This window comes from Saccopteryx bilineata, chromosome 3 (genome assembly GCF_036850765.1).
Source record: "Saccopteryx bilineata isolate mSacBil1 chromosome 3, mSacBil1_pri_phased_curated, whole genome shotgun sequence".
NCBI lineage: Eukaryota > Metazoa > Chordata > Mammalia > Chiroptera > Emballonuridae > Saccopteryx > Saccopteryx bilineata.
This window is the reverse complement of record NC_089492.1, coordinates 147,451,034-147,475,696: the sequence shown is the minus strand read 5'-3', so window position 1 is coordinate 147,475,696 and position 24,663 is coordinate 147,451,034. Positions and strand designations below refer to the sequence as shown.

Sequence of the window (24,663 nt, the reverse complement as noted above, 5' to 3'; positions counted from 1 at the left end):
CTTGACAAGAATGTATATTCTGCTGCTTTGGGGTGAAAGGTTCTGAAGATAACTATTAAATCCAGTTGATTTCGTGTGCCATTTAAGGCTGCTGCTTTTTGTTAATTTTCTGCCTGGAGGTTCTATCCATTGATGTTATTGGGATATTACAATCCCCTACTATTATAGTATTGCTGTTGATCTCACCCTTTATGTCCATCTAAATCTGTTTTAGATATTTAGGTGTTCCTTTATTAGGTGCATATATATTTATAATAGTTATATCTTCCTGTTGTAATGCTCCTTTTCTCATTATGTAGTGACCTTCTTTAAAATTTTTAAAGCCTTTGTTTTAAAGTTTATTTTGTCAGATATTATTATTTACCCCAGCTTTTTTTTCCTTTCCATTTGCGTAAAATATTTTTTTCCATCCCTTTACTCTCAGTCTATGTGTATCTTTTGTTTTAAGGTGTGTCTCTTGTAGACAGCATAAGTATGGGTCCTGTTTTCTTGTCCATGCAGCTACCCAATGTTTTTTGATTGGAGCATTTAATCCATTTACATTTAAGATTATTATTGATATGTAGTTGTTTGTTCCCATTTTATTCTTTAAATCTACATTTCTCTTTTACTAGATTTTTCCCCCTTTGTTCTGTTTACAACAGGCCTCTTAACATTTCTTGCAGCATTGGTTTGGTTGTAATAAATTCCTTGAGGTTTTTTTTTTTTTTTGTCTGGGAAACTTTTTATTTCTCCTTCAATTTTAAATGATAATCTTGCTGGATAAAAAAGTCTTGGTTGTAGGCTCTTGTTTTGCATTACTTTAAATATTTCTTGCCATTTCCTTCTGGCCTCAAGTGTTTCTGTTGAAAAGTTGGATGTCATCCTTATGGGGGCTCAACTATAGGTAATGGACTTCTTCTCTCTTGCTGGTTTTAGTATTTTTTCTTTATCTCTTACCTTTGGTATTTTAATTATGATGTGTCTTGATGTAGGCTTTATTGGGTTTCCCTTTACTGAGACTCTCTGTGCTTCTTGAACTTGTTTGACATTTTCCTTCATCAATTTAGGAAAGTTTTCAGCTATGATTTCTTCAAACAGGTTCTCTATCCCTTGATCTTTCTCTTCTCCTTCAGGAACCCCTATGATGCAGATGTTATTTCTCTTCATATTGTTACACAGTTCTCTTATAGTTCCTACAGACTTTTTGAGCCTCTTTTCTTTTTGATGTTCTGCTTCTGTGTTTTTATTTATCTTGTCCTCTAAGTCACTGATTTGATTCTCTGCTTCATTCAGCCTGTTGTGGATTCCTTCTAGTGTAGTCTTCATTTCTGATATTGTAATTGTGATTTATGATTGATTCTTTTTATGATTTCAGTGTCCTTTTTGATGTTTGCAATTTCTTTATTTAGGTGCTCATTAAGTCCATCTATTGTATTTCTGAGATCCATAAGCATCCTAACTATCATTATTTTAAACTCTGCATCTGGTAATTTGGTTACTTCCATCTCATACTTTTCTTTTTCTGGGGATATCTGTGGTTGATTTATGTGAATTACATTCCTCTGTCTTCCTATGTTTTCTGTGTGTGGTTTGCAAGCTTGTTAGGGCTGTGGGTCTAAGGTTGGTATATGGAATGTGGCTTCTTCTCCAAATCTTTATCCCTTAGCCTCTGCTGGTTTTTCAGATTTTAATTATCCATAACTAGTAGAGCCATTTCAAAGTCAATTTCCTTGCTGTTTGTTTGCTGAGCCCAGCAGGGAGCTTCTGTGTTTGCTGAACCCAGTAGGGAGCTTCTGTGTTTAGGATGGGGGTAGTGGGCATATCTTGTTCTTTGACCCCAGTTGAAACTCTATCCAGGAATGTGATGGGTGTGACCTCTGAGAACCAGAAGGTGTGGTCTTCCCAGGTACTCTCTGGGGGGGTGCATTCTCCATATCAGAAGAGGAAGGTATAGCTCAGGTCTCCCCGAAACTTGAGTTACTGCTCCTCCCCTTTACTTCCTCCTTTCTGAATAGCCTTTCATGCTGATTGGAGCTGGGAGCTTCATGGAGGTGGGTCAACTAACTCCATGCTAGGCTTATGCTGGACAGATGAAGGGAGTGACCCCCCAGCTATGGCCACCTCAGTACTGGAGAATGACTCAGCTCAGGAATTCTTCTCCCTGTCTCCATTTGTGTCCCCATGCCTCGATCTCCCCACTTTCCTCATGTAAGACCAGTCCTCTCAGCCTTCCACACCACTGGAGCCCCAGGCAAGTGGCTGTGAGTGATATTTTCTGCACTGGCCCTTAAAGGCTGCAACTTTTTCACCAGCCATTTTCCACAGACAGAAATCCCACTCTTCTCCCCACTCAATGCTGTCAGGCTGTCTCCTCTAGTCTCCTGGTTTCTAGGCTGGGGCTCCAGTCCTGGGAATGAGGACTCCTGCCTCTCAGGGTCTCTCTCTTCACTATGAGAAACCTTCTGGACCCTCAGCCTCCCCTCACTCCTGGGAGTGGGGGAGTCCCCACCACATCCCCATACTTCCTACCAGGCTTGATGTGGTTTCTTCTGTGCTCCTTGGTTTTTGAGCCCTGTTCTTTTAGTCCAAAGTTGGTTTTTCAAAATGATTGTTCTTAAATTAATTTGTAATCCAGTTTGGTCCCGAGAGGTGACAGTCTGTGTGTCTGCCTACTCTGCTGTCATCTTTGAATCTCAGGGCTTAAGTTTTTATTAACATTCCTGCTCCACTTTCAGCTCAAGGCTTGCCTAGTACATGTACACCTCAATGTTGTTCTTCTCCAGGTTCTTGCCTCTCCCATAGCTTGTCACTTTTGACTCAGTACCTGGAGAGGAGAAGGTGGTGGCATTCATTGTCTCCCTCATTTAGCCTCAATTATAAGCAGGCCCACTGTCCTGGGTCTAGAGGCTGGGCCTTTCTCAGTGATCCTGCTCATGAATTCAGAAGGATTTTATTTTTTTTTTCAGGGTAGAGGCCTGTATTATGGCCCTTTCTCTACTTGCAGTGGTCTTGAACAATGCCTGAGGAGTGACAGGGTTGCTTTCCTTCTCTCAGTGACTTTGGGCTTCTGTTTCATAACGAGACAATGTAGGCAGGGCTTCATGCCTTTGTCACAGTGGTGGCTGCCTTCCTCCCCACTATAAGGGAGTCATCCCAATCTCCTGTCCTGTCCCAGATCCTTCTCATGACCCCAGGGGAGGTCCTAGAGAAAGTCTGAGAACAGGCATGGATTGTTCTTGGTTCATGGGTCTCATGGGTCCTATATACTCATGCTAGTGTATACTTGGCCATTAGCAATTTGTTAAGAATTTTAGCTAAAGTTTTCTTATCAGATTTTCTGGTAGCCCATCTTTCTCCTATGCTCTGTCCTAAACAATCCAGTGCTGTGTCCCTGACTCTACTTGGAAGTGTCCATCTTTTCTTAGATTTCAGGCTAGTTAAATGCCCTCCAACCTCCACTCTCTAATGAATTCAAAAAAAGTTACGATTTTGTGAATTATCTGACTTTCTTGTTGTTATAATGGGAGCAAAACTCTTTCCAGCCTTCTATGTCCTAAGTGGAGGCTGGAAATAGGAAGTATTTGAATGCCTAAAAGAACACCTGTCCTGGGCCTTGACCCAGGCTTACATGGGTGTTATTCTACCTGTGAGAAGCATTCCTTCTCCTTAACTTCTGCCAGATTTTCCCATGTCTGGCTTCTACTATCTGTTAGACCCAAACTTAAATTTCACCTCCTCAGAAGAATGAAACACCCTCTATATCTAAACTAAATCACACTCAGTTTTCTCTGGTCTAATGCCTTGCATTTATCACAATTTATAGTTACATATTTGTCTGTTTTTTCCCTTGCATTTCATATTTGTCTGGCTCTTTCATTAGAATGTAATCTCCATGAAGTCACAGACAGACTGGTGGGCTAGTGCATGGAGGTGCTGAGGGCATAAAGGGAGAATTTTCATTGCACAACACAACTAGTGAAAAGCATTTGAAAAATGTGCATATTTTAGCTATAAGTTCTAGAGTTTCTTGAATATAAAGAAGGTTGAGAGAAAAGCTTAGGCCTGGCCACTACAGAGCAGTGTCCCTCCCTCAAGCAGCCACAACCTACAGCCTCCTGCTGATCCTGCAGTGCCAGCTGAGGCTGAGCCAGTTCCCATGTCCCAGTCTCCAGGCCATCTAAGTGCAGGTAAATCTGACAGTGAAGCCAAGTGTACACCTTTGTTCGGCCTCTGCTCAGGCTGCTGGTCAGACCCATGGACAGTTTTCATAAAGCAAAATGAATAAGACACAATTGAAAAAGAAGCATAATTTGAGGTAAAGAGAGAGTTTTTAAAAATTAATTGCAGCCCTGACTGGGTAGCTCAGTTAGTTAGAGCATTGTCCTGATGCACCAAGGTTGTGGGTTTGATCCCCAGTCAAGGCACATGCAAGAATGAATCAGTGGATTTTTTATTGAGGAGGGCCATAGTTAAAATGGGCTGTGGGGGCTTCCAGTGCCTGAACTAAAGATGACGGCGTGCAGCTCTCTCGTTTTGTTTGGAATCGGAATCGTGAGCGACAGACCTCAGATCTCAGCCTCTTCTGTCTTTCTTCTTCATTTATTCATACGGAATGAAGGATTTAGCTACAATGGCCTAAACCCGCTTTTCTAGGCATCTCCAGTGCTATGTGAATACATTCTCCTTGTGAAATTTTAATACAAATGAAGCGAAAGTCTCGGTGATCCCTCCCATTCCAATTTCACACACACATCCTTGGAGTTATGTTTTAGGTCAGTGATTTGCAAATGTTTTAACCATGATCCACAGTAAAAATACATTGATATGGCAACTTGTGATACACACAACTAAAAGAAAAGGTTCTACAAATGGGATTTAGCTTTACTAGGAAGAAGAGAGTTTATCCAAAGATTAAAACTTGAAGCAACCCTGAATGTGCATGATGGCTGTGTTAATACAATCTGCTGGAATGAAACTGGAGAATACACTTTATCTGGCTCAGATGACACCAAGTTAGTAATTAGTAATCCTTATAGCAGAAAGGTTTTAACAACAATTCGTTCAGGGCACCGAGCAAATATATTTAGTGCAAAGTTCTTACCCTGCACGAACGATAAGCAGATTGTCTCCTGCTCTGGAGATGGTGTAATATTTTATACCAATGTTGAGCAAGATGCAGAAACCAACCGACAATGCCAATTTACATGCCATTATGGAACTACCTATGAGATTATGACCGTGCCCAATGACCCCCACACTTTCCTCTCTTGTGGTGAAGATGGAACTGTGAGGTGGTTTGATACACGCATCAAAACTAGCTGCACAAAAGAAGATTGCAAAGATGATATTTTAATTAACTGCCGACGTGCCGCCACTTCTGTAGCGATTTGTCCACCAATACCGTATTACCTCGCTGTGGGCTGTTCTGATAGCTCAGTCCGAATATATGCTCGGAGAATGCTGGGCACAAGAGCTACAGGGAACTATGCCGGCCGGGGGACTGCTGGAATGGTGGCCCGTTTTCTCCCTTCCCATCTTAACAATAAGTCCTGCAGGGTGACGTCTCTGTGTTACAGTGAAGATGGTCAGGAGATTCTTGTTAGTTACTCTTCAGATTATATATATCTTTTTTACCCCAAAGATGACACTGCACGAGAACTTAGAACTCCATCTGCAGAAGAGAGATGAGAAGAGTTATGACAGCCTCCAGTGAAACGTTTGAGACTTCGTGGTGACTGGTCGGATACTGGACCCCGAGCAAGGCCAGAGAGTGAACGAGAGCGAGATGGAGAGCAAAGTCCCAATATGTCATTGATGCAAAGAATGTCTGACATGTTGTCAAGGTGGTTTGAAGAAGCAAGTGAGGTCGCACAAAGCAATAGAGGACGAGGAAGACCTCGACCCACAGGAGGAACGAGTCAGTCAGATGCTTCAACTAGTCCTACGGTCCCGTCAGGCAGTGGTTTGGAAATAGGAGACACTGTGATGGAAGTAGACACCCCAGCTGAGCAGCTTCTACAACCTTCCACATCCTGCATGGCGCCCGCACAGGCACAGTCCGCAGCATCTCCTGCAGAGAGCCAGCCTCCTCCTCTGCTGTCCTCTCCAGATAGTGAGCACAGGCCGCCTGTCGAGGTGTCTGGGCAGCGCGCACATCATCAGCCTGATAACTCTAATGAAAAGCTGAACCCCAAACCAGGGACAGGTGAACCAGTTTTAAGTTTGCACTACAGCACAGAAGGAACAACTACAAGCACAATAAAACTGAACTTTACAGATGAATGGAGCAATACTTCCTCCAGTTCTAGAGGGAATGGGACCCATGGCAAACCTGAGGGTCAGGAGGAGGACCTGGTCCCACAGAGCTCAGAGCCACCTCCAGCAGGAGACAACAAGACAGAAGCTCCTGAGGAGCCATCAGAGGCTGTGACGACAGACCGGGAAGGGGCATGTGCAGAAGACCTGTCTCAGAGCCGCACAGACACAGCACGATCAGACAAGTTCACATCTGAGCCGTCAGATGCCAGCTCAGGAGACAGGAATGACTTCAACCCTGACAGTCCTCCCGGGGTTCCAAAAGATGCCGTCTTGTCTGAGGAAGGCAGAGAACCGGGGACTTCCGACCAAACCAGCACTGAGAGGGCTGCCCAGCACAGAGACCTCGACCCTGAGCCTCTGTCACAGACAGAAGCCAGCAGGCCCGTGCCCCCTGAGGAAACGTCGACCACTGACTCTGCTCTCCAGGACACCGATGACAGTGACGATGACCCAGTCCTCATCCCAGGTGCCAGGTTTCGAGCAGGACCTGGCGATAGACGCTCGGCTATCGCCCGCATTCAGGAGTTCTTCAGGCGGAGGAAAGAAAGGAAGGAGATGGAAGAGCTGGATACTTTGAACATTAGAAGGCCATTAGTAAGGATGGTTTATAAGGGCCGTCGCAACTCCAGGACAATGATAAAAGAAGCCAATTTCTGGGGTGCTAACTTTGTGATGAGTGGTTCTGACTGTGGCCACATCTTCATCTGGGATCGTCACACTGCTGAGCACTTAATGCTTCTGGAAGCTGACAATCACGTGGTGAACTGCCTGCAGCCACATCCGTTTGACCCAATTCTAGCCTCGTCTGGCATAGATTATGACATAAAGATCTGGTCACCACTGGAAGAGTCCAGGATTTTTAACCGAAAACTTGCTGATGAGGTGGTAACTCGGAACGAGCTGATGCTGGAGGAGACGAGAAACACCATCACGGTGCCTGCCTCCTTCATGCTGAGGATGCTGGCCTCCCTGAACCACATCCAAGCTGATTGGTTGGAGGGTGACCGTTCAGAAGGCTCGGGTCAGGAGAATGAAAACGAGGACGAGGAGTAAGCAAGCGGCTCGGAGTGGCCAGCACTTAGGGTGTTCTGACATTTGTACAAGACATTTATTTTTTTTTTTTTCTTCACAGAGCTTCAGTACAATTTTGAGGTTGTGGTTTTTGGAGCTTTCCCTTTTTGGGGGATAAGCGGACATTGGTTTGGAATGATTGTGTGCATGACTTCGGAGCGTGTGCAAAACTAGCAGAATGTTCTAATCCCTAGTTGCCATGTCTGAGCAGTGCTAGCGACGGAGTGCAATACCCCCAACTTCCAGACGGGGGAGCTCGGGTCAGTGTTGGAGAGTAACCCTCACGGTGGTGACAATATTGGCTCAAATAAATTTCTACACTTGCCATTTAAAAAAAAAAAAAGAATGAATGAATCAGTGAATGCTTAAATAGATGGAACAACTAATCAATGTTCCTCTCTCTCCCCTTCCTCTCTCTTTGAAAATCAATCAATAAAATTGACTACATTCTTAAAACATTTTATTGTGCTTCTCCTTTAAAAATGAGTGGGTACTGCCTGACCAGGTGGTGGCACAGTGGATAGAGCATCGGACTCGGATGCAGAGGACCCAGGTTCAAGACCACAAGGTCACCAGATTGAGTGCAGGCTCATCTGGTTTGAGCCAGGCTCACCAGCTTGAGCCCAAAGTCACTGGCATGAGCAAGAGGTCACTCAGTCTGCTGTAGCCCCCCAGTCAAAGCCCATATGAGAAATCAATCAATGAACAACTGTAAAGCCAGCAGCCACGGCCAGGGCCACTATCAAAGCAGCCTCCACGGCCATGCAGGTTTGCATTGGATTCGGACAGTCGGTAAAGAAACAACGGAGCCAAGAACTGATGGGCCTTCATCTTTAATCCTAGCTTGCACACGGCGGGCAAGTAAAAATACACACTGGGCTCCAAAACCCAGTCACATTCAGTGCTCACAAAGCCACTGACTTATCCGAGTTTCCTAGAATCAAAGGTTTCTAGCTCACCAGCCTTATTCTCCTCAGTTCCGCATCTCCTTCCTTATCCCAGATACAAACTGTACAAACTGGCATCTCACTCAGCACTCCACCATCTTGGCTGCTTCTCCTGGCCTCCTCCACATGGCCTTTCTCTGCTCTCCTCTGCTCTCCTCTGCTCTCTCTCTTCTAATGATAATCTCAGGAACCAAGAGGGCAAACTCCCGTTCCGCCCCCACTTTATACTGTAGCTTCACAACCTCTAATCCAATATACGAAATAGGGAAGTCTCTAATACAAAGTCATTTCTCTGAGGCATGATTGGATTGTACCACCCCACATCAAAAAGGGTGGGAAAGGCTTAATCCCAAAACCAAGCCCCAGGCTACAAGGATTCTCAACACACATTAATATCACCTGGGCTACGGCCTCCTCGTGGGCAGCGTAATCTTTAACAAAGTGAGCATAATACATTTTATCTGCCCAACAACAACTAAGGAGCCACAACAAAGAATTGATGTTTCTTATCTCTCTCCCTTCCTGTCTGTCTGTCCCTATCTGTCCCTCTCTCTGACTCTGTCACAAAAAAAAAAATAAAAAATAAGTAAAAATGAGTGGGTACCAACCCAGAGGACCTCTCCAAACACTATTCCTTGAGCTCCCTGAAATTAGGGCCAGAACATCAGAACACCAGCCCAGCCACTCAGAGGAATCCCCCGAGAGCTCGGGTCAGCAGACATTGGGAAAGCATGCATGGTATCACCCATGACTTAACTAGCTCTCTCTTCCCCAGGGTTTGAGGCAGCTGTCCTCAGATCCAGAGGAACTGGAAGTTGCTGCCTTCTGCACTCAGTGGAGAAGGGATCTGCTCCAGCACCGACTTCAGGAAGCCACAAACCTGGACTGCGATGAGCTGGGCCTGCGGAAAACAAGCACGAAAATGCCCCCGACACTTGCGGCCCTGGTTCAGGAAGCATTATGAAAGTTGAGAAAGTCTCCAAGTCAAGCTCTCTGTTGATGTGGGCGCTGGCCTTGAGACTCTGGTCGCCCATAGAGATCAGTTTGTGGAGACACAAGGTGACAGGTGTGTTGGGTGGGTGTTCGTTGCAGTTAATTTTCTATCTAATCTATCTGCATCCACGTTGGCTCAGTTTTGTTCATGTCACTCTTTTCCTTTCACTCTGGGGCGATGCGTTGCCACATGTCCAGTGTCTGCCTTCCTAGAAGAGGATGACTGACACCAGCTTCTAGAATATCTAACGAGATAGCTCCACAATAAATCCTGAGATGTGTATGAGAAGTGCACACCCTTTGGGACATCTGGTGGATAGGAGCCAAGGCCTCAGAGTAAACACTGACAGGTCTGCCATGGTGAGCTCTGGGCACCACAAACCCCAGATGCTTAATGGAATGTAGGCCACTCCTTACAAGAGTCTATGGGGCTGCGGAGTTAGCTCACATTTCAGATGTAGAAAGGAGTGGTTTTTATACCTTGATGGCATTGCAGAAGGGGTAGGGAACACTGTAGCTTTTTTGCTGGTCCTGGGCTGACCGCTTGTTGATACCCATTATTCCAATCATTGACGACAACACCTGCTGGCCTCTCGTGTTACGTCTATACGTGGGTACACTGTAGCCCATTTGTGGTTGTACTCCCTGGGAACACCTACCAAGAAACCTCCCTCACTGACTTTGCTTCTCCTTAATTCTTAATGGCTCAGGACCACTGAGGGTCCTTCCCTGATTTCTGCTGCATGGTCACCTCATTTTGCCAGAGGGCACCCATGCCATGGAGGAACTGAGAATGCCCTGGAGAATCAGGATGTTGAAAAAATACACTCATGTGAGCTCAGCTGCTGCACAGCAGTGATGGGGCCTCTGTACTAGTCTCTACCCTGAATCTGAGATGGGGAACCAGAGCTTGCATTATCCACGACCCCAAGAAGACAATCTGGTCACACAGCTGATTGATTCACTATCAGGATTCTCAGGGATGACAGGAAAGAGTCCTTTACCTTACTCCATCCATCAGCCCTGTCCTCTTCTGCTTGGCTGTCCTTTAAGTAAAACTCCAGTAATGATATATTGAAGGGAGGATAAGGAAATTTAGACAATCATTTCAAATGAGATTATGGTAGGTCCACACTGGATTCAGGCAGATGGCAGAGGAACTGTGGAACCGGAAAGCACTGGGCCATTCCCATTTATTAGATTCTCTCAACGATGGGGCAAGCAAACAGGCAGGAGGAAAAGCACTTCTTATGGCAGTGGCCAAGCCATTGCCAAAGGGCCCCTTGCAGTGACAGGCAAGCAATCTGAGCTGAGGGAAAGCACCTGTAGCCTTACATAGACTATACACATGTGGCTCTGCCATGTGCTCATGCACTAATCATGCAAAGTGTAAGCAAGCAAGCCTAATGCAGCTGTTTTTACACTATCCCTTGTAACAAACTCTAATATCTCTTTCTCTTCTACTGTCCCCATTGGATGGATGTTGCCAGCAGTTAAGACAATAGTTTGTAAACTCAGAAAGAAAAAAGAGAAAGTCCATTAATAATCTTTAAAATAACACACCTTCTAATGACTATTTCTGATGCTACTTTGGGGCCAGAGATGTAGAGATGTAGAGAGGCCTCACTCACTTTTGGGAAAGTGCTCCTAAGACTAGGTAAGGACACTTAGGGACTCTTGCAAGACCTGCTGGGTTGCATGCCTATAAGACCAATGGAAACACTTGCTCATCTTCAGGCATAGCTGATACATCCTCTACTGGAACTGCACTTTGCTCTATAAGAACATGTTGGTCTTGTCACTTCCTTGGGTGCCATCCCCAGGACGGCAGTGCCCAGATCTCACTACTCTGACTCCAACTTCAGCAGTTGACTTACTGTTTTGAAAATCCCAGAAAAAGAACTATCAGCATTTTTTTCTTACTCATTAGGTGTTCTGCGCACTCAATGTCATTAAAAGATAACTGCACGTTTGTGAGCTTTTCCAAGTTGAAAGTAATTTATTCAGTCAAATATTTATTGAGCATTTTATTGAGTTTCCAAGGATATTGTAGTGAAAAAAAGTAGCCTGCATGGAAATGTCACTGTGTTTAATGATGTCTGGTGCTGGGCTGTATTTATTTGATAGAATTAATCTGGCTAGCCGGTCCCTTACCTTAGCTTAAAGTAAAATTGTAAGTTCTTGTGTAAACTTGAGTTCTCTATCTTTTCTAACCTTGATTACCAAACAGGTGTGTTTAAGATGTCTTGTCTGAAGTCCCTATCAACAGTACAAAAAACAAAACAAAAACCATGATTTTAATTCTTATTCACATAAAATTAAAGTTTGGTTTTTTTTCTGCTTGGAAATAACGTCTTGAGTGACCAGAAAGTTTGCTGTAGGTAACACTCTTTGGAAAGCCTGTGAACCTGTGCACTCACCTGAAATGGATCCTAATTGGCCTCCTAGGAAAGGTGGTGTGTCCCCTTCTCAAGTAGTGAGTTGGCCAAGGAGCTACTTACCATCCACTCCACTAAACACAGAATGTGATTCTGAAGCCCAGGAAAGGAGCCTGGTCATTCCCAGTTCTCATTTTGTGAAACCCGAGAACACCATTGTTTGGAAAGTTGTTTGGCAAAATGAAACCAAGTCTGAACTAAGTAACAATCAATATAAACACCTACCAAAAGGCATCTGCAGACAATGAATAAGGTCTTGAGAATTGGAACCCAAGTAGGGGGTCACCAATTTAAGTGGCTGTGGCATTCCTTAGCTGAGTACTGGAAAGCAGGGCATTGTTGTGAAGACCATGAATTTCAGCCCAGGCAGCTGTGTGATCCTAGCACTGAGCTGGGTGACCACAGACAAGCAATACTCTCTACACTGTTTGCTCATCTTTGCGAAGGTGATGAGGGTCTGCTTTCTTGGAGGATAGGTGCGCCCTGAATGCATACTTGCTGATGAATTATGAAATGATACATGCCAGTCCTCAGCACACTTCCATCACCCAACTAGCATGTGTGGAGGATGAAGTCAAGGGGCAGAACCACCTCCAGTGGTTCTGAATAGCAGAGGGTTAGAGAATAGCATGGTTAGATTTGAATGATTAAGTAACACTATGTTCACCATACTTTTCTTTTGTTTCTTAGAATTTCTAAAATGTGTCCTGTGTACTTGGGTCATGTGATATTCACCACAAAGCAGTGTGGTCTCATTCACTTTGCAGTAAGTCACTGAAAAAACAGTCCATCTTATCCATCTGTATAACTCAACACCTGTAGCATATGCTCCATGCTCAAAAGCCATATTTGAAATAAATGATGAGGCCCTAGCCGGTTGGCTCAGTGGATTGAGCATCAGCACAGCATGCAAAGTCCTGGGTTGGATCCCTGGTTAGGACACACATGAACAACCATCTGCTTCTCTCCTCCCCTTTCCCTCTTCTCTCTCTTTTCCCCTCCCGCAGCCAGTGGCTCACTTGGTTCAAGCGCAGGCCCTGGGTGCTGATGATAGCTCAGTTGGTCCAGTGCATCAGACTCAGGCACTAAAAATAGCTTGGTACTCCAGCCTCCACCTCAGACAGGGGTTGCCGGGTGGATCCCAGTTGAGGCGCATGCAGGAGTCTATCTCACTATCTCCCCTCCTCTCACTTAAAAAATAAAAATAAAATAAAAAAGAAGTTATGAGTCCTTGTGCTGGGATGAAGCAATGCTCAGCAATGTCCTGTCAGGTCCACTGCCACACTGCACAGGGGAGACTGTGCTGGCTCTCAGGGATGAAGTGTCCACACTCAGAGCTGCTGGACAATTAAATCGAGTCACTGACTAGACTCCCTCATTCAAGACTAAACATCCAAGAAGAGAAGCCAGAAAACATTTTCTAATGAGGCCTCCTGACCTTTGAGGGAAGCATGAGTCACCTCATTGTTGCTCCTGATCCCGGGGGAAGAATGGCTGGGCTCTCTTATAGCCTTTCCTACGATGAGATCCTAGTTTATTCTGGAGTTCCAGCCCTGCCCTAAAAGCAGCACATTTGCCAGCAACCTCTCAGGTTCAGATCCTCTAATCAAAAATTAATTAAGGCTCATGTGAGAGCTGCTCTCCAGAACAAAGGCAGTGTCGGGAAGTGGGGCTTTAAATGCTGTTAGTCTGTGGGGTATGCACAGCACAGCTCTGGGGGTACATGTGGCACAGCTCTGGGGGGTACAAGGCACAGCTCTGGGGGGTAAGGGTGCACTGAAGGACAGGCTCATGCCACCTTCTTCGTTCAGGAAGGCCAAGAGGGGCTTCCATTTAAAAGCTTGTATATGAGTACATGACTCCTCTACATTCTGTCTTTAAATGATGAATATTTATTAAGGCAAATCAATGCACTGCCAGACAGATATTATTAGAAACATTTTATTTAAAGTCAAGCAATAGAAAGGTGTCACAGAAAAAAAATTACAGGAACTTGCAACAACAGAACATAACCTGGGAAAAGTTATTAGTAAAGGAGAAGAAAGAATAGATTTTCCTGATGTTACCATGTGATTTGTTCCTCTTTAAGCAGAATAATTTATCAATTCAGCAAAATAGACCCATTGCTGGTATTTTTTGAACAGAGAGAAGATTAAAAATTTAATCTAATAAATTGGTATTTACTAAAACCTGCCAAAGAGAAACAATCAGGGTGACATTTCCTCAACATCTGACACACAACTCAGGGAACTGAAATAACAACACGAGGAAATTTTTAAAAATCCAACTTCATTCTGACTAGGTTTAACTTGGATTTCAGCCCATAATGGTGCTTGTAGATCTGACAGAAAACAGGCCATCATAAGTCTGGACACAGCTCCCGCCTACACACACACACACACTGCATCTGGGGACACAAGTGCCACCAGTACCCTTGTCACATGCAGGCATAGAAACCCTAGACCTAAAACAAAGTGACCTGGGCCCTGGCACCATGGCTTGATGCTGAGCCCTTTCTAATCATGGTGGGGAGCAGTGGGTTTAGGGCAAGAAGTGAAGGTATTTTAAAACTTTGGCAAGTTAAGTATACAAACAACTATTTCTTGATTGTCAGTTTTATAAGGAAATAGCATTCTACCTCTTGAAAAGATATTCTCCTATCTTATTTGACTTACCTCTCAAACATCTAGAGGACAAACTCCTATAACACAGAGGGACTAAAACCTCTTACCTGTAATAATGGCTAGGTTATTATTTCTCTATTTAAAAAGCATATACAATGTACAGCCTATCACTGACAACTAACCCTCAGCTATTGCTTGTAATGGAGGCTTGGGAACAGCATGACTAATCTTTTTAAAAAGTTGGGTCTTTATTTAATTCCTTTATAATAAACGATGTATCAGGGCCCTGACAAAATACTGGCTGATACACTCAGTCATCAATTCCAATGGAGACTGTAGCCAAGAAATCAAGAGAAGGCTGAGACTAGGAAGGGCAGCAATGGAAGAAAGGAAAGCTCAGCAAGAGCAAAGATGTGTCACTAGAGACCAAGGCTGAGACCATCCACTCCCTTGTATTCCCAATCATTATGTACAGATACCAAAGCTGGACAGGGAAGAAGGATGATAGAAAACAATTGATTCATCTGAACCACAGTGTTGGAGAACTGCTTCACAGATATCCGACCACCAGAAAGACGAACAAGTGGGTCTTAGAGCAAATCAAGCCTGAAACATCACTGGAGGCAAAAATGAGAAAATTGAAACTGTCCTACTTCAGGCACATTGTGAGAAGGCAGGGTTCTTTGGAAAAGACAATAATTCTGGGGAAAACATAAAGCAGCAGGAAAAGAAGAAGACCAAATATGAGATGGATTGGCTCCATAAAAAAAGCCACATGTGTGAGTCTACAGGAGCTGAATGGGGCTACTGAGGACGCAACACTATGGACATCACTTGTTCATGATGTCACCAGGAGTTGGAGACAACTCAATACTCACCGAGTAGTGAGCCCAGAAGTATGGGGCCCGATAATTCACAGAGCTGACTTTTTTCTAATATGCTAATTAGCTGTATATTAACAAAATAAATTCTAAATAAAACAACAGATTCAAGGATGAACAAAAGTATGATATAAAATACTATTCCAAGCACTCACAATCATATTTGAAGAAACTCAGTTCCATTGTGCCCACAATGATTTTGCCAGCTGTAGCAAGTGATTTTTCTGTTCCCAAGGAATTAGGGGTGTTTAGGGAGCAGACATGAGACCCATGACTTGAAAGGGTAAATTCCTGTTCATGGTGTTAGAAGAAAAAAAATTTCTTAGTTATTGGAAACCCACTAGATTAGGCATATCTTCATAATTTTCATTGATATTTTGAGGAGAAACAAAAGGGAAAATTATGAAATATATTTAAAATAAAAACATTAAGATTCTGGTTATGCAATCCCTTCTGGTTACAGAAGGGATTCCTTCGTACCTCTATAGGAATAAATTATTGATATGATCAAACCTCCACCATTAAGTAGTCAAGTTATCTTGTAGGTCTGGAGGACTCTTAAGAGTTGTGAATTATTGTAGAAACATTTAACTCCTAAGTAAAGCTGCCACAGCCCTACCTTCACATTGTTCAGTAGACAGAGAAGAAGGGAGAAGGCAGGTGCCCTGTGTCTCCTGGAAGAGGTATAAGTTATGAACTGCACTTTCTAATGCAATCACAGAATGGCTTTGCCATGTCTGCACGAATAGTTGACAGCACCTGTGAAACCTAAGCCTGGGTGGATGCTGGGAAGCCATGAGGAAGCAGTTAACAAAGCCCCCACTGTGTGCCCAGAACTAGGCTTGCTGCTGTAGTGAAACAGAAAAGTAAGGAGACACATATGGGTCCTGCCTTCAAAAGTGAAAGACACAGTTTAAAATGTGCTTTTTATTTAAAAATTAGAGTCTAAATATTATGATGATGTTAACTTAATGTCCTTTCTTAGGCCCATTGGGCTTTGTTACTCTAATGGGAGGGGAGTGATTATGTGTATGAAAGTTACAAAACAGTTTTATATTTACAAATACTTTAAAATAATTCATTCATTCCTTAAATCTAATCTGTGAGCAGTCAAAATTATCCCCATTTCACTGAAAAGGAACTAGATATGAGATAAAATGCCTATAAATCATATCAGAACAAAAATATGAATTCATGGACTTTAAACTTCCAGTCCTCATAAGTTCTCCTATCCTCCCTCTTTCTCTTCTAATTAAATCAGCAAAGTGGCTAATATGAATGCCCACAGAGGATTTATTTACTAACCAATCATTCTTCCAGTCTTAAAATAAGTAGAACTAAGGAAACAACTACCATTTGAAGTCCTATGAAAGTCAAAAGACAAACAGAAACCTAACCCAACATCATTTCAAATGTAGGCTGCTTTGGTTGCAGCCTAACTCTGGGGTTTTGCATGTACGGCTGGTCACAGAGTGGTCCTACAGAAACAGAGTTTGCAATCACTCTAACATTTGGTTCACTGTCAAGGTTCAGAATGAGGTCCTAACTGGGAAAGCTCCAGAGACAGGAGTTTGGAGCAAAAACTAAAAAAGACGTGAGAAAACATTTGTTCTATCTAAATTATGAGCATCTAGGTACTGGAAATCTACATCCTCACATATCCTCCTCTATTCCACATCAAAGTGAACAGGGATAAAACTTCTGTCACAAACCAGTATGAATGGTTATGTCACATCTCAACCAATAAATCTATACAGACTCTTTTAAAACATAAGTTACTTTTGTAATGCATAAATGTTTGGCTTCTAAGAACAGGGACATAGCATACTTTTTGGTGTAGTATAGTGTAAATCAAATTACATGGATTCTAAAAATACCAATTCACCTTAAAGAGGAAATTATTCATTGGGGAAAATAATTCTTATTAAATTCTGGCGAGAAAACAGGAAAAAAAGGTTATGAAAATAATCCAGGTTGACAGAATACAGAATATCCCCTAAGCTAATGTTATCGCAATTAAAAAAGCATCACAAATAGAAATCATTAAACATAAATAAGATATTTTCATATAAAATACATTGTTAAATTTGAAAGTAAGTCCAAATTTTCTTATTAAAATAGCTTTAAGGACCCTGGCTGATGTAATAGGGACTCAAGGATACTGAGTTAATGAACACTATAATTTGCATTAATGAATTATAATATATATTTAGATTCCCACAGAAATATCTACCATCACTTCTCAGGGGTAGCTGTTTTCACCCAAAGACTGATTTATCTTTTATGATGAAATGCTCCTTTTCAAGTTACTTCCTAGAACCGTTACCAGCAAACTGTCATAATCCTACAGTTCAAGACATGAACATTAGTGTAATACTTATTTTCCATTATAAATAATAAATGTATAAAACAAATAAGGCTGCCTCATTTTATACTGCAATAAATACACAAGAACAAATATAAATTATTTTTCATAATGCAATTTCTAATCAATTTAGGATATTTCCAAACTATGAGGACATGGAATATTTCCTCAGTTACAGAACACTAGTCATGTGAGATCTGAAAAATCCTTTATTGGTAGCCACACAGCTGACCACAGCATCTCTGTGTTTTCTTGCTACTGAAAAAAAAAAAGGAATCTGGACATTATCAATGCAATAACTACTACAGACTCTCACTAGATCTTTTAGAATTATGTAAAAATTGCCAAGGTCATGATGAACACAAGTACTGTGGCTACATCATTTAAAAAAGTAATATAAATTATGCTGCTAAAGACAAAAACCATTGAAACACATAAACATTACAATGTGACAAAGTAACTGATAATTATTTAATATGAAAAATTAAATTTAAAAAGTTATATTAGAGAACTTGGGAATTTTTCACTTTAACAAAACAATCTATTTATATATCTCTAACTTCTATGATACAGTAAAATACTTTTAAAAGATATGACATTCAAATGCTTCATTTACGCAATATTGCCCACACTAACAAGTGATACCCTTAAACATAAACTGCTTTACTAATTGTGATTAAAAAATGTTTTACTTCATTTTACATTTTTTTTGCAGTCAGCATTACATATTAATCAGTTATGTGTTGACAAATAGAATCCTAGTCAAAATACTGTTTCCCAAAAGTAATGTACATCATATTGCTTGAAACGAACAACCATATAAAAGTGTAATCATTTATCCAAACATTGATTATGAAAGACAACTGGCATATATTCAGGCAGAGTGTTGAATTCATGATGGTTTATTTACAATAAAAGTATTTTTACTGAAGCATGATATATATGTTTCTATGTCAATTGCTACAGTCTCTTAAATTTATAAAAAATATTATATAAAATACCACAGGCTTTAGAGGATATAACTTCATGTGGTTCTGACACTAGCAGCTGAAAAGTGTTTATAATTTAAAAATAAATAAACTATAGAGGTAAACCAGGTACAAAACAGCAGAGTACTGCAATGGTCACAAGACTGAAAAGAACGGCTTAATTACACAGCGGCTAGCAAAATGGTGAAGCAGTTGGATCAAAAGTTTTAAAAACATCTTTCAGAGATTTGTCATCTGTTTCTCCACTGGGGTCATCATCTGGGGTGGGGCTCAGCTGTCCCAGCTGCCTTGACTGTCGTGGATCACTGTACTGGGGTCTAATTAAGCCCGTTAACGCCTGAACAGGAAGGCTGTGCACTGCAGGGCCCTGCGCTGCACAGGAGCTCCTGAGAACATCTGCCTGTGGGTCGGCTGGCCCGTCAACAGTGACTTCCACATCTGGAGTGGTTTTCTGTGGCAGGATTGCTTCTCCAGGGGAAGGCTCATTTTTGTCACTACTTTTTAAATCACCACCTTTTTTCTGGTTCTCTGACTTATCTGTTGCTAGCTCTGGTGTAGATGATGAACCATGTTCTCTAGGGTCATACAAACTGATACCACTGAGGACTGAACTGGGAGTCCCCAGTGGAACACTGGCTGAAGATGAGAGTTTCGGGGCATATGGAGGCAAAGCCCCAGGCCCAGAGTTGCTGGTTACTGGTACCGAGGGCTGCGGTGCTCCAGGGCTTGACCTGGCTAAGTGAGGGGGTCCCTTTGATGCACGTGACTCCTTTGTACCTGCTTGCTGAGGCGCTGTACTGTGCAGTCTGTGAAGTCTAGGATCACTTTTTTTTTGCAGCCTGGGGTCCCCTAATTTACTTGCTGAACTGTGCAAGTCCCCAAATTGTTCCAGATTGCCTTCTCTGTTTGTTGTGTTAATTTTCACTTTGGCTGCTAATTTTGAATCGATGGGCACTGTGCTTTGATGGAGATCACTCTTCTCATTCCACAACCTGCTGAGCCTCTGGTCAGCTATGAGGGGCGGCAGAGGTAAGCTGATTGAAGATACAGGGTCGGGTTTCGGTAAAGGGACTGGAAGTAAGTCTTCCGGAGCCCACACAATGTGTTTTGCAAAGTTGGGCTTGGTGAGTATAATATCCATTTTAATATGACTGAACTGTCTCAACTGCGACCTCGGGTCCTGGAGCACTGCCCCAGGGGGCGAGTCCAGAGGGATTAAGGAAGCCTTCTCTCTCAATTCTCTTTCCGTGTCCTCCTCCTCCTCTTCTCCTCTCTTGTGTCTGACATTAGCACTGGTATGTGCATGTAAATCACACTTGGCTGCACCAGCAGAGCCCATGTGCCCACTTCCATGCCCCCTTAGTTTCCTGGGGTCCCACACAAGTCTGAGACCCTGCGCAGTTGCCTCACAAGATTTTCTAATGTCTTGCCTTGGGATGATCCGAAGTCGAGGGTCAACAACCTGGGTTCCTTTACTCTTTTCTTTAGCAAGTCTTGGATCAGTAGTACTGCCTAGTTCCAAGGAACATTGTTGCTGATTCCTTAAAGTTTCAGTCTGTTTCTGTAATGTTTTCAGTATTGACTTGACACTGCTCCCTTCTTCCTCTTCACTACTGGAATACCAGTTAACAGTATCATCTAAATACAGACAAAAAATTATAAAAAATGAAACATTCAGATTTGGCCTTAATTAAGATTAAAAAAAAGCACATGTTATTTCTAAAATAAGTGTAGTCTAACTTCAAGACAATGTATCATAGAAATGCAGGGTTTCAACACTAGAACAAGATAGGATGTAGTATGACAATGATCAAATCAGTTACTCTAACTCGTCCAGGAGACAGAGCTTTGACATTAGAACATGCTCTATGTCCTTCCAGCCAGAGAAAGGGCCTTTCATTCCAATTGGCCAGAGGGAACTCAGAGTGTATGTGGTATAGCAGAGTTTGGAGAGAAGGGAAAATACCCTGGGAAAGGAATACAGTGGTCCCTCGTCTATTGCAGGGGTTAGGTTTTGCGATAGGCGAAAATCCATGAAGTAGTGACTTTATATTTATTTTATTATTTATATATTTATTTTTTAAGGCTTTATAAACCCTCCCACACTCTTATAAACCTTTCCCACACTATTACTAACCTTTACCATACTTATTTTGCTTATTTTACCACAAAAATAATTAAAATAATAAATATTATATAAAAATATGTAATATATCACAAAATCCCACAATATAGCGGAAAATCCACGATACAAAATTAGATACATACTAACAGTTTGTATCTCTTTAATTCAATCAATCCTTAAGCTCTAAATTTATCAAGACAGCAAGAGATAGATATAAATTATATATCTGGAAAGAAAAAACCCATTAATAATAACAATTAAGAAAACAATGGGAACTGAGGGGTGAGGTGGAGACATTTAACTTATATTTTACTACCTTTTAGATGTTTGACCCATATGTTACTATATTAGTTATTCAAGCATTAAATTAAAAATAACAAACAAAATGAACACCCGAAAGTTTATATACTTGACTTTTATGAGACCATTCTGGGCCTAACTCCTAAAGTCTGTTTATCCCTCAGGTGTCAGACACAACATTAAGAAGCTCAACTCCCAGAGGCCCGCTGTCTAGTTAAATAGAAGGTATGATAGGGTGACTTCCTTCCTCTCCATTAAAATACACACAGGCTGACTCTGAGTTGGATACACACACACACTCTCTAGAATATCCCAGATCAATAAACCATTATAATAAATATTCTCATTTTACCCCCTTGTACTGCTTACTAATGTGATTCTACTACATGGAACACTAGTGTTATACAAGCAGTGCCCATAAAACAAGCTTTGGTATTTAGGGTAGAGATGGAGTTGAATAGAGAACACACAATGGTAAAGATTTTACTGATATCTCAGGATCTGGGAAAATGACTTCTAAACACTATCTCTCTTTCCTTCTTCAAGCTGACCTCTAGGAAGCCTAGAGTGGGGCTTGCAATTCACTTTAAGTATTTCTGTAAAGTAACTTCACTCCTCATAGAATTTGTTACCTGACCCAAATAGGTAACAATTTCATATCAATGTATTTTATAGACAGTCAAATCCCTTTTGGAATGAGAATGAATATAGAACAGAAGGAAAGTGGAACAGCAGAGGCCAACAGAAAGCAGATATTAGATAGGAAATTATAGTTAACAGCGTTTTATCAAAGGAAAGATAAGATTTACAAAAGCATTAACATTTATAAAAATAAACACACAAGAAACCCCCAAGCTGGCCAAGACTTCTCCTGTATACAAAAAACAAAAACAACCCTCATAAAACGTCACCAATTATATAATATTATAGTATAAAATTTTATATCACATAGAAAAGTCTTGATTTTATTTTTACGAAAACATAAAGCTCTGTAAGACTTTATAGAAAGCTTACCATTAAATAGTTGTTTCTTAAAATTAAGTTTTGGCATTTAAAGGAATAAACATAAATTGTATAGGAAATTAAGTTATCAGGAAGCCCTTATTTCCCTGTGATGTTAAATAAGTGAAGAGTTAATGCTACCTTATTTGAAAAGATAACAAATAATGTTTATATAATAGCTTATAGCCACCTAGTAGTATACAGTTTTACATAGTTAGTCATAAGTTTTATATTTAAAAATGGCCAAATATCAATTTTGTAATTCATAAAAACAGTATATAGTCTATGCCCATAAAAATTTCTCTAGTAACTGAATCATTTTAAACTTGGTCTGGAAGTTAAAATTCCTGAACTGGAAGGTGTCCCATTCCTTTTCTATTTCTTTTATTCCAAAGCAGAAAGTCTTAATAGCAAATATGTTTATTTAGGCCTCACACTTAATTTCAGATCTAATCATTGATTCAAGTCAAACCTTCTGAATTAATTGCTAATACACCCATGGCACCAGAAACCTGACAATCCCCAAGAGAGGAGCTACAAAGTAAACTGGAAATAGGACAGACAGTTCAGAGGAATTCATTTTTCAAACTTGAACCTATTCAAGATTGTTTTAGGAACTGAGTGATCCAAATAGGTGAGATGCTAGTGAAACACCTGACATACCTTCTTCCTTGCTGGGTGCCCTGTGAGGATGGGTGCTGCTTGGTTCTTCATCTTCATGGTATTTCTGAGTAAGTCTGACAAAAAGAGCTCTCTGCACCGCAGGGAGGAGACCTGGTGCGGGCAGAGGGTCTTGGCCCTTCACATTGCTGTTGCCATCACCCCCACTCCCACGGTTAGGTGAGTCCGGAACAATGGGAGGCTGATGCTGAGCAAAGTCACTAGGCCACATCCCATCTACACACATAGAAAGAGACAGACATTGATTCAGCCCAAAACTCCACTACAGAGTGCCACTGAGTTATAAGACATTGACACTCTAATAGTAATCACATTTGATTAGTAAATTATGTGGTTGTAAATATTTTTAAAAGTTATCTAAAGTTCTATTGTTAAAAATGTTTGGTTAAATTTAAAACATATTATAAGGTCTCAATTTCATTACATTTTATTTAGCTTTATTTAAAACATACTTTCTTATGCTTCAATAAAAAATAGGACTTTAAATATTTAAAATTAGAAATGAGTTATTCTGAAAGGTATACTTACCACTAGAGTTATTGGATGGCTGAAAATTAGGTACAGCATGCTGTGAATAGTAATTATCATAAAATTCAGCTGGGTTTTGTAGGGACTCATAACTGGTGCTGAGCTGCATTTCTCCAGAACCTTGCAGGTGTGATGATCCTGGAGAACAATGATTCTCTCTGGATCCTTTCATCATGTGTTCTGGAAAGCCTGGGCAATGGTAGGTACCACTCATACCTTGTGCTGACAAAGGTGCATCTGGTTGAACAAGTACTCCAGCTTGGCTGTGAGAACCTACAACTCCATGTGGACCAGGTGGCAAAGGTGGGCTCTGTGGCACTGGTACACCAGGAGGTCCTGCACATGGACGATGTCCAGGGGAGCCTGGGTGCATCACAGGACTACTGTGTCCCTGAGACATATTAGGTCCAGAACCTGGACTGGACCCAGAACTATAGATATGCTGAGGATGCGGGCTGCCTTCCTGAAATTGTGGTCCTGGTGGTGAGGTACTGCTATAAAATGCTGGTGGCCTATAGACAGAAAGAATAATATTTACTAGTTCAAAGAAAAGAGAATGCACATTTCTAAATGGATATTAGTTACATGGAATACTCTTGTTTCTAAGAAGCCATTTATTCCATATTATCTATTAACTAAAAGCACCAACATGTGCACTTGCCTTCATTTTAGCCCACAGTTTTCTTAATTGCTGTTCTAAAAATTACCCATAATTGATATTTTGAAAAATACAGAAAGTACAAGGATAAATAAGAACCACCCCAATCCCACCACCCAGAGATAAATGTTTTGACGGGTTCTCTTCTAGTCCTCATTACTGTGGGGAGAGGTTTCGAAGCTGAGTAAGGGTTCTGTGAAAAAGCCAATGGGAGGCAGTAGAGGGCAGGGACATGAGGAGGAGGTGCACACCAGACAACTGCCATCTCTGCCTGAGCTTACTTGCATGACTAACACAGATACAAGTTAGTCTCTTAATAAGAATTTCTAAGGGGAAAATGCTGCCATTTTTGAAAATTTTAACTTACTTCTTCCCAATCTTATGTGCTAAATCCACAGTAGGTTTTACAACTATTTCAAAAAGAGATGGAATTTTCTTGAAGTCATCAGAAAGATCTGTCTGAAAATCATCTTCAGGATCAGAAAAGGGAAAGTGCTCTGGTGGGGTTGGCAGGAGCCCCACCCCAGGAGGTGGTTTGGGAAGAGGGGTTATGCCACGCTTCCTAAGTTCTTCTAACTCTCTTTCATCCTCATTTGTGGATTCCTCTTCAGCGTTCAACACCTACAATAATTGGCAAAGATTATCACATTAAAACAAACTTTCTTCCTCACATTTAAAACTGTGAAGACTTTAATAGATTAGTTCTATTAATAGAAAAATATTAAGTTGCAATGGGTCATAGCTAACTCATTAAAAATTTT

General features: G+C 41.5%; 1 protein-coding gene and 1 pseudogene across 2 annotated transcripts in view; one reads left to right on the top strand and one right to left on the bottom strand.

Moving 5' to 3' along the window:
• The first annotated feature begins 4,872 nt into the window (after positions 1 to 4,872).
• LOC136330612 (DDB1- and CUL4-associated factor 6 pseudogene) lies at positions 4,873 to 7,692 on the top strand (annotated as a pseudogene).
• A 7,775-nt stretch (positions 7,693 to 15,467) lies between these two features.
• ZC3H6 (zinc finger CCCH-type containing 6) overlaps positions 15,468 to 24,663 on the bottom strand; it is a 59,617-nt gene continuing 50,421 nt past the window's right edge. For both annotated transcript variants that reach the window (XM_066267669.1, XM_066267668.1), the window contains exons 9-12: positions 24,270 to 24,523; positions 23,245 to 23,756; positions 22,699 to 22,932; positions 15,468 to 20,246 (exon numbers count right to left, since the gene is read on the bottom strand). In XM_066267669.1, the coding sequence (XP_066123766.1) occupies positions 18,781 to 20,246; positions 22,699 to 22,932; positions 23,245 to 23,756; positions 24,270 to 24,523 (2,466 nt within the window). In that variant the 3' untranslated portion in view covers positions 15,468 to 18,780. The remainder of the gene's footprint in view (positions 20,247 to 22,698; positions 22,933 to 23,244; positions 23,757 to 24,269; positions 24,524 to 24,663) is intronic.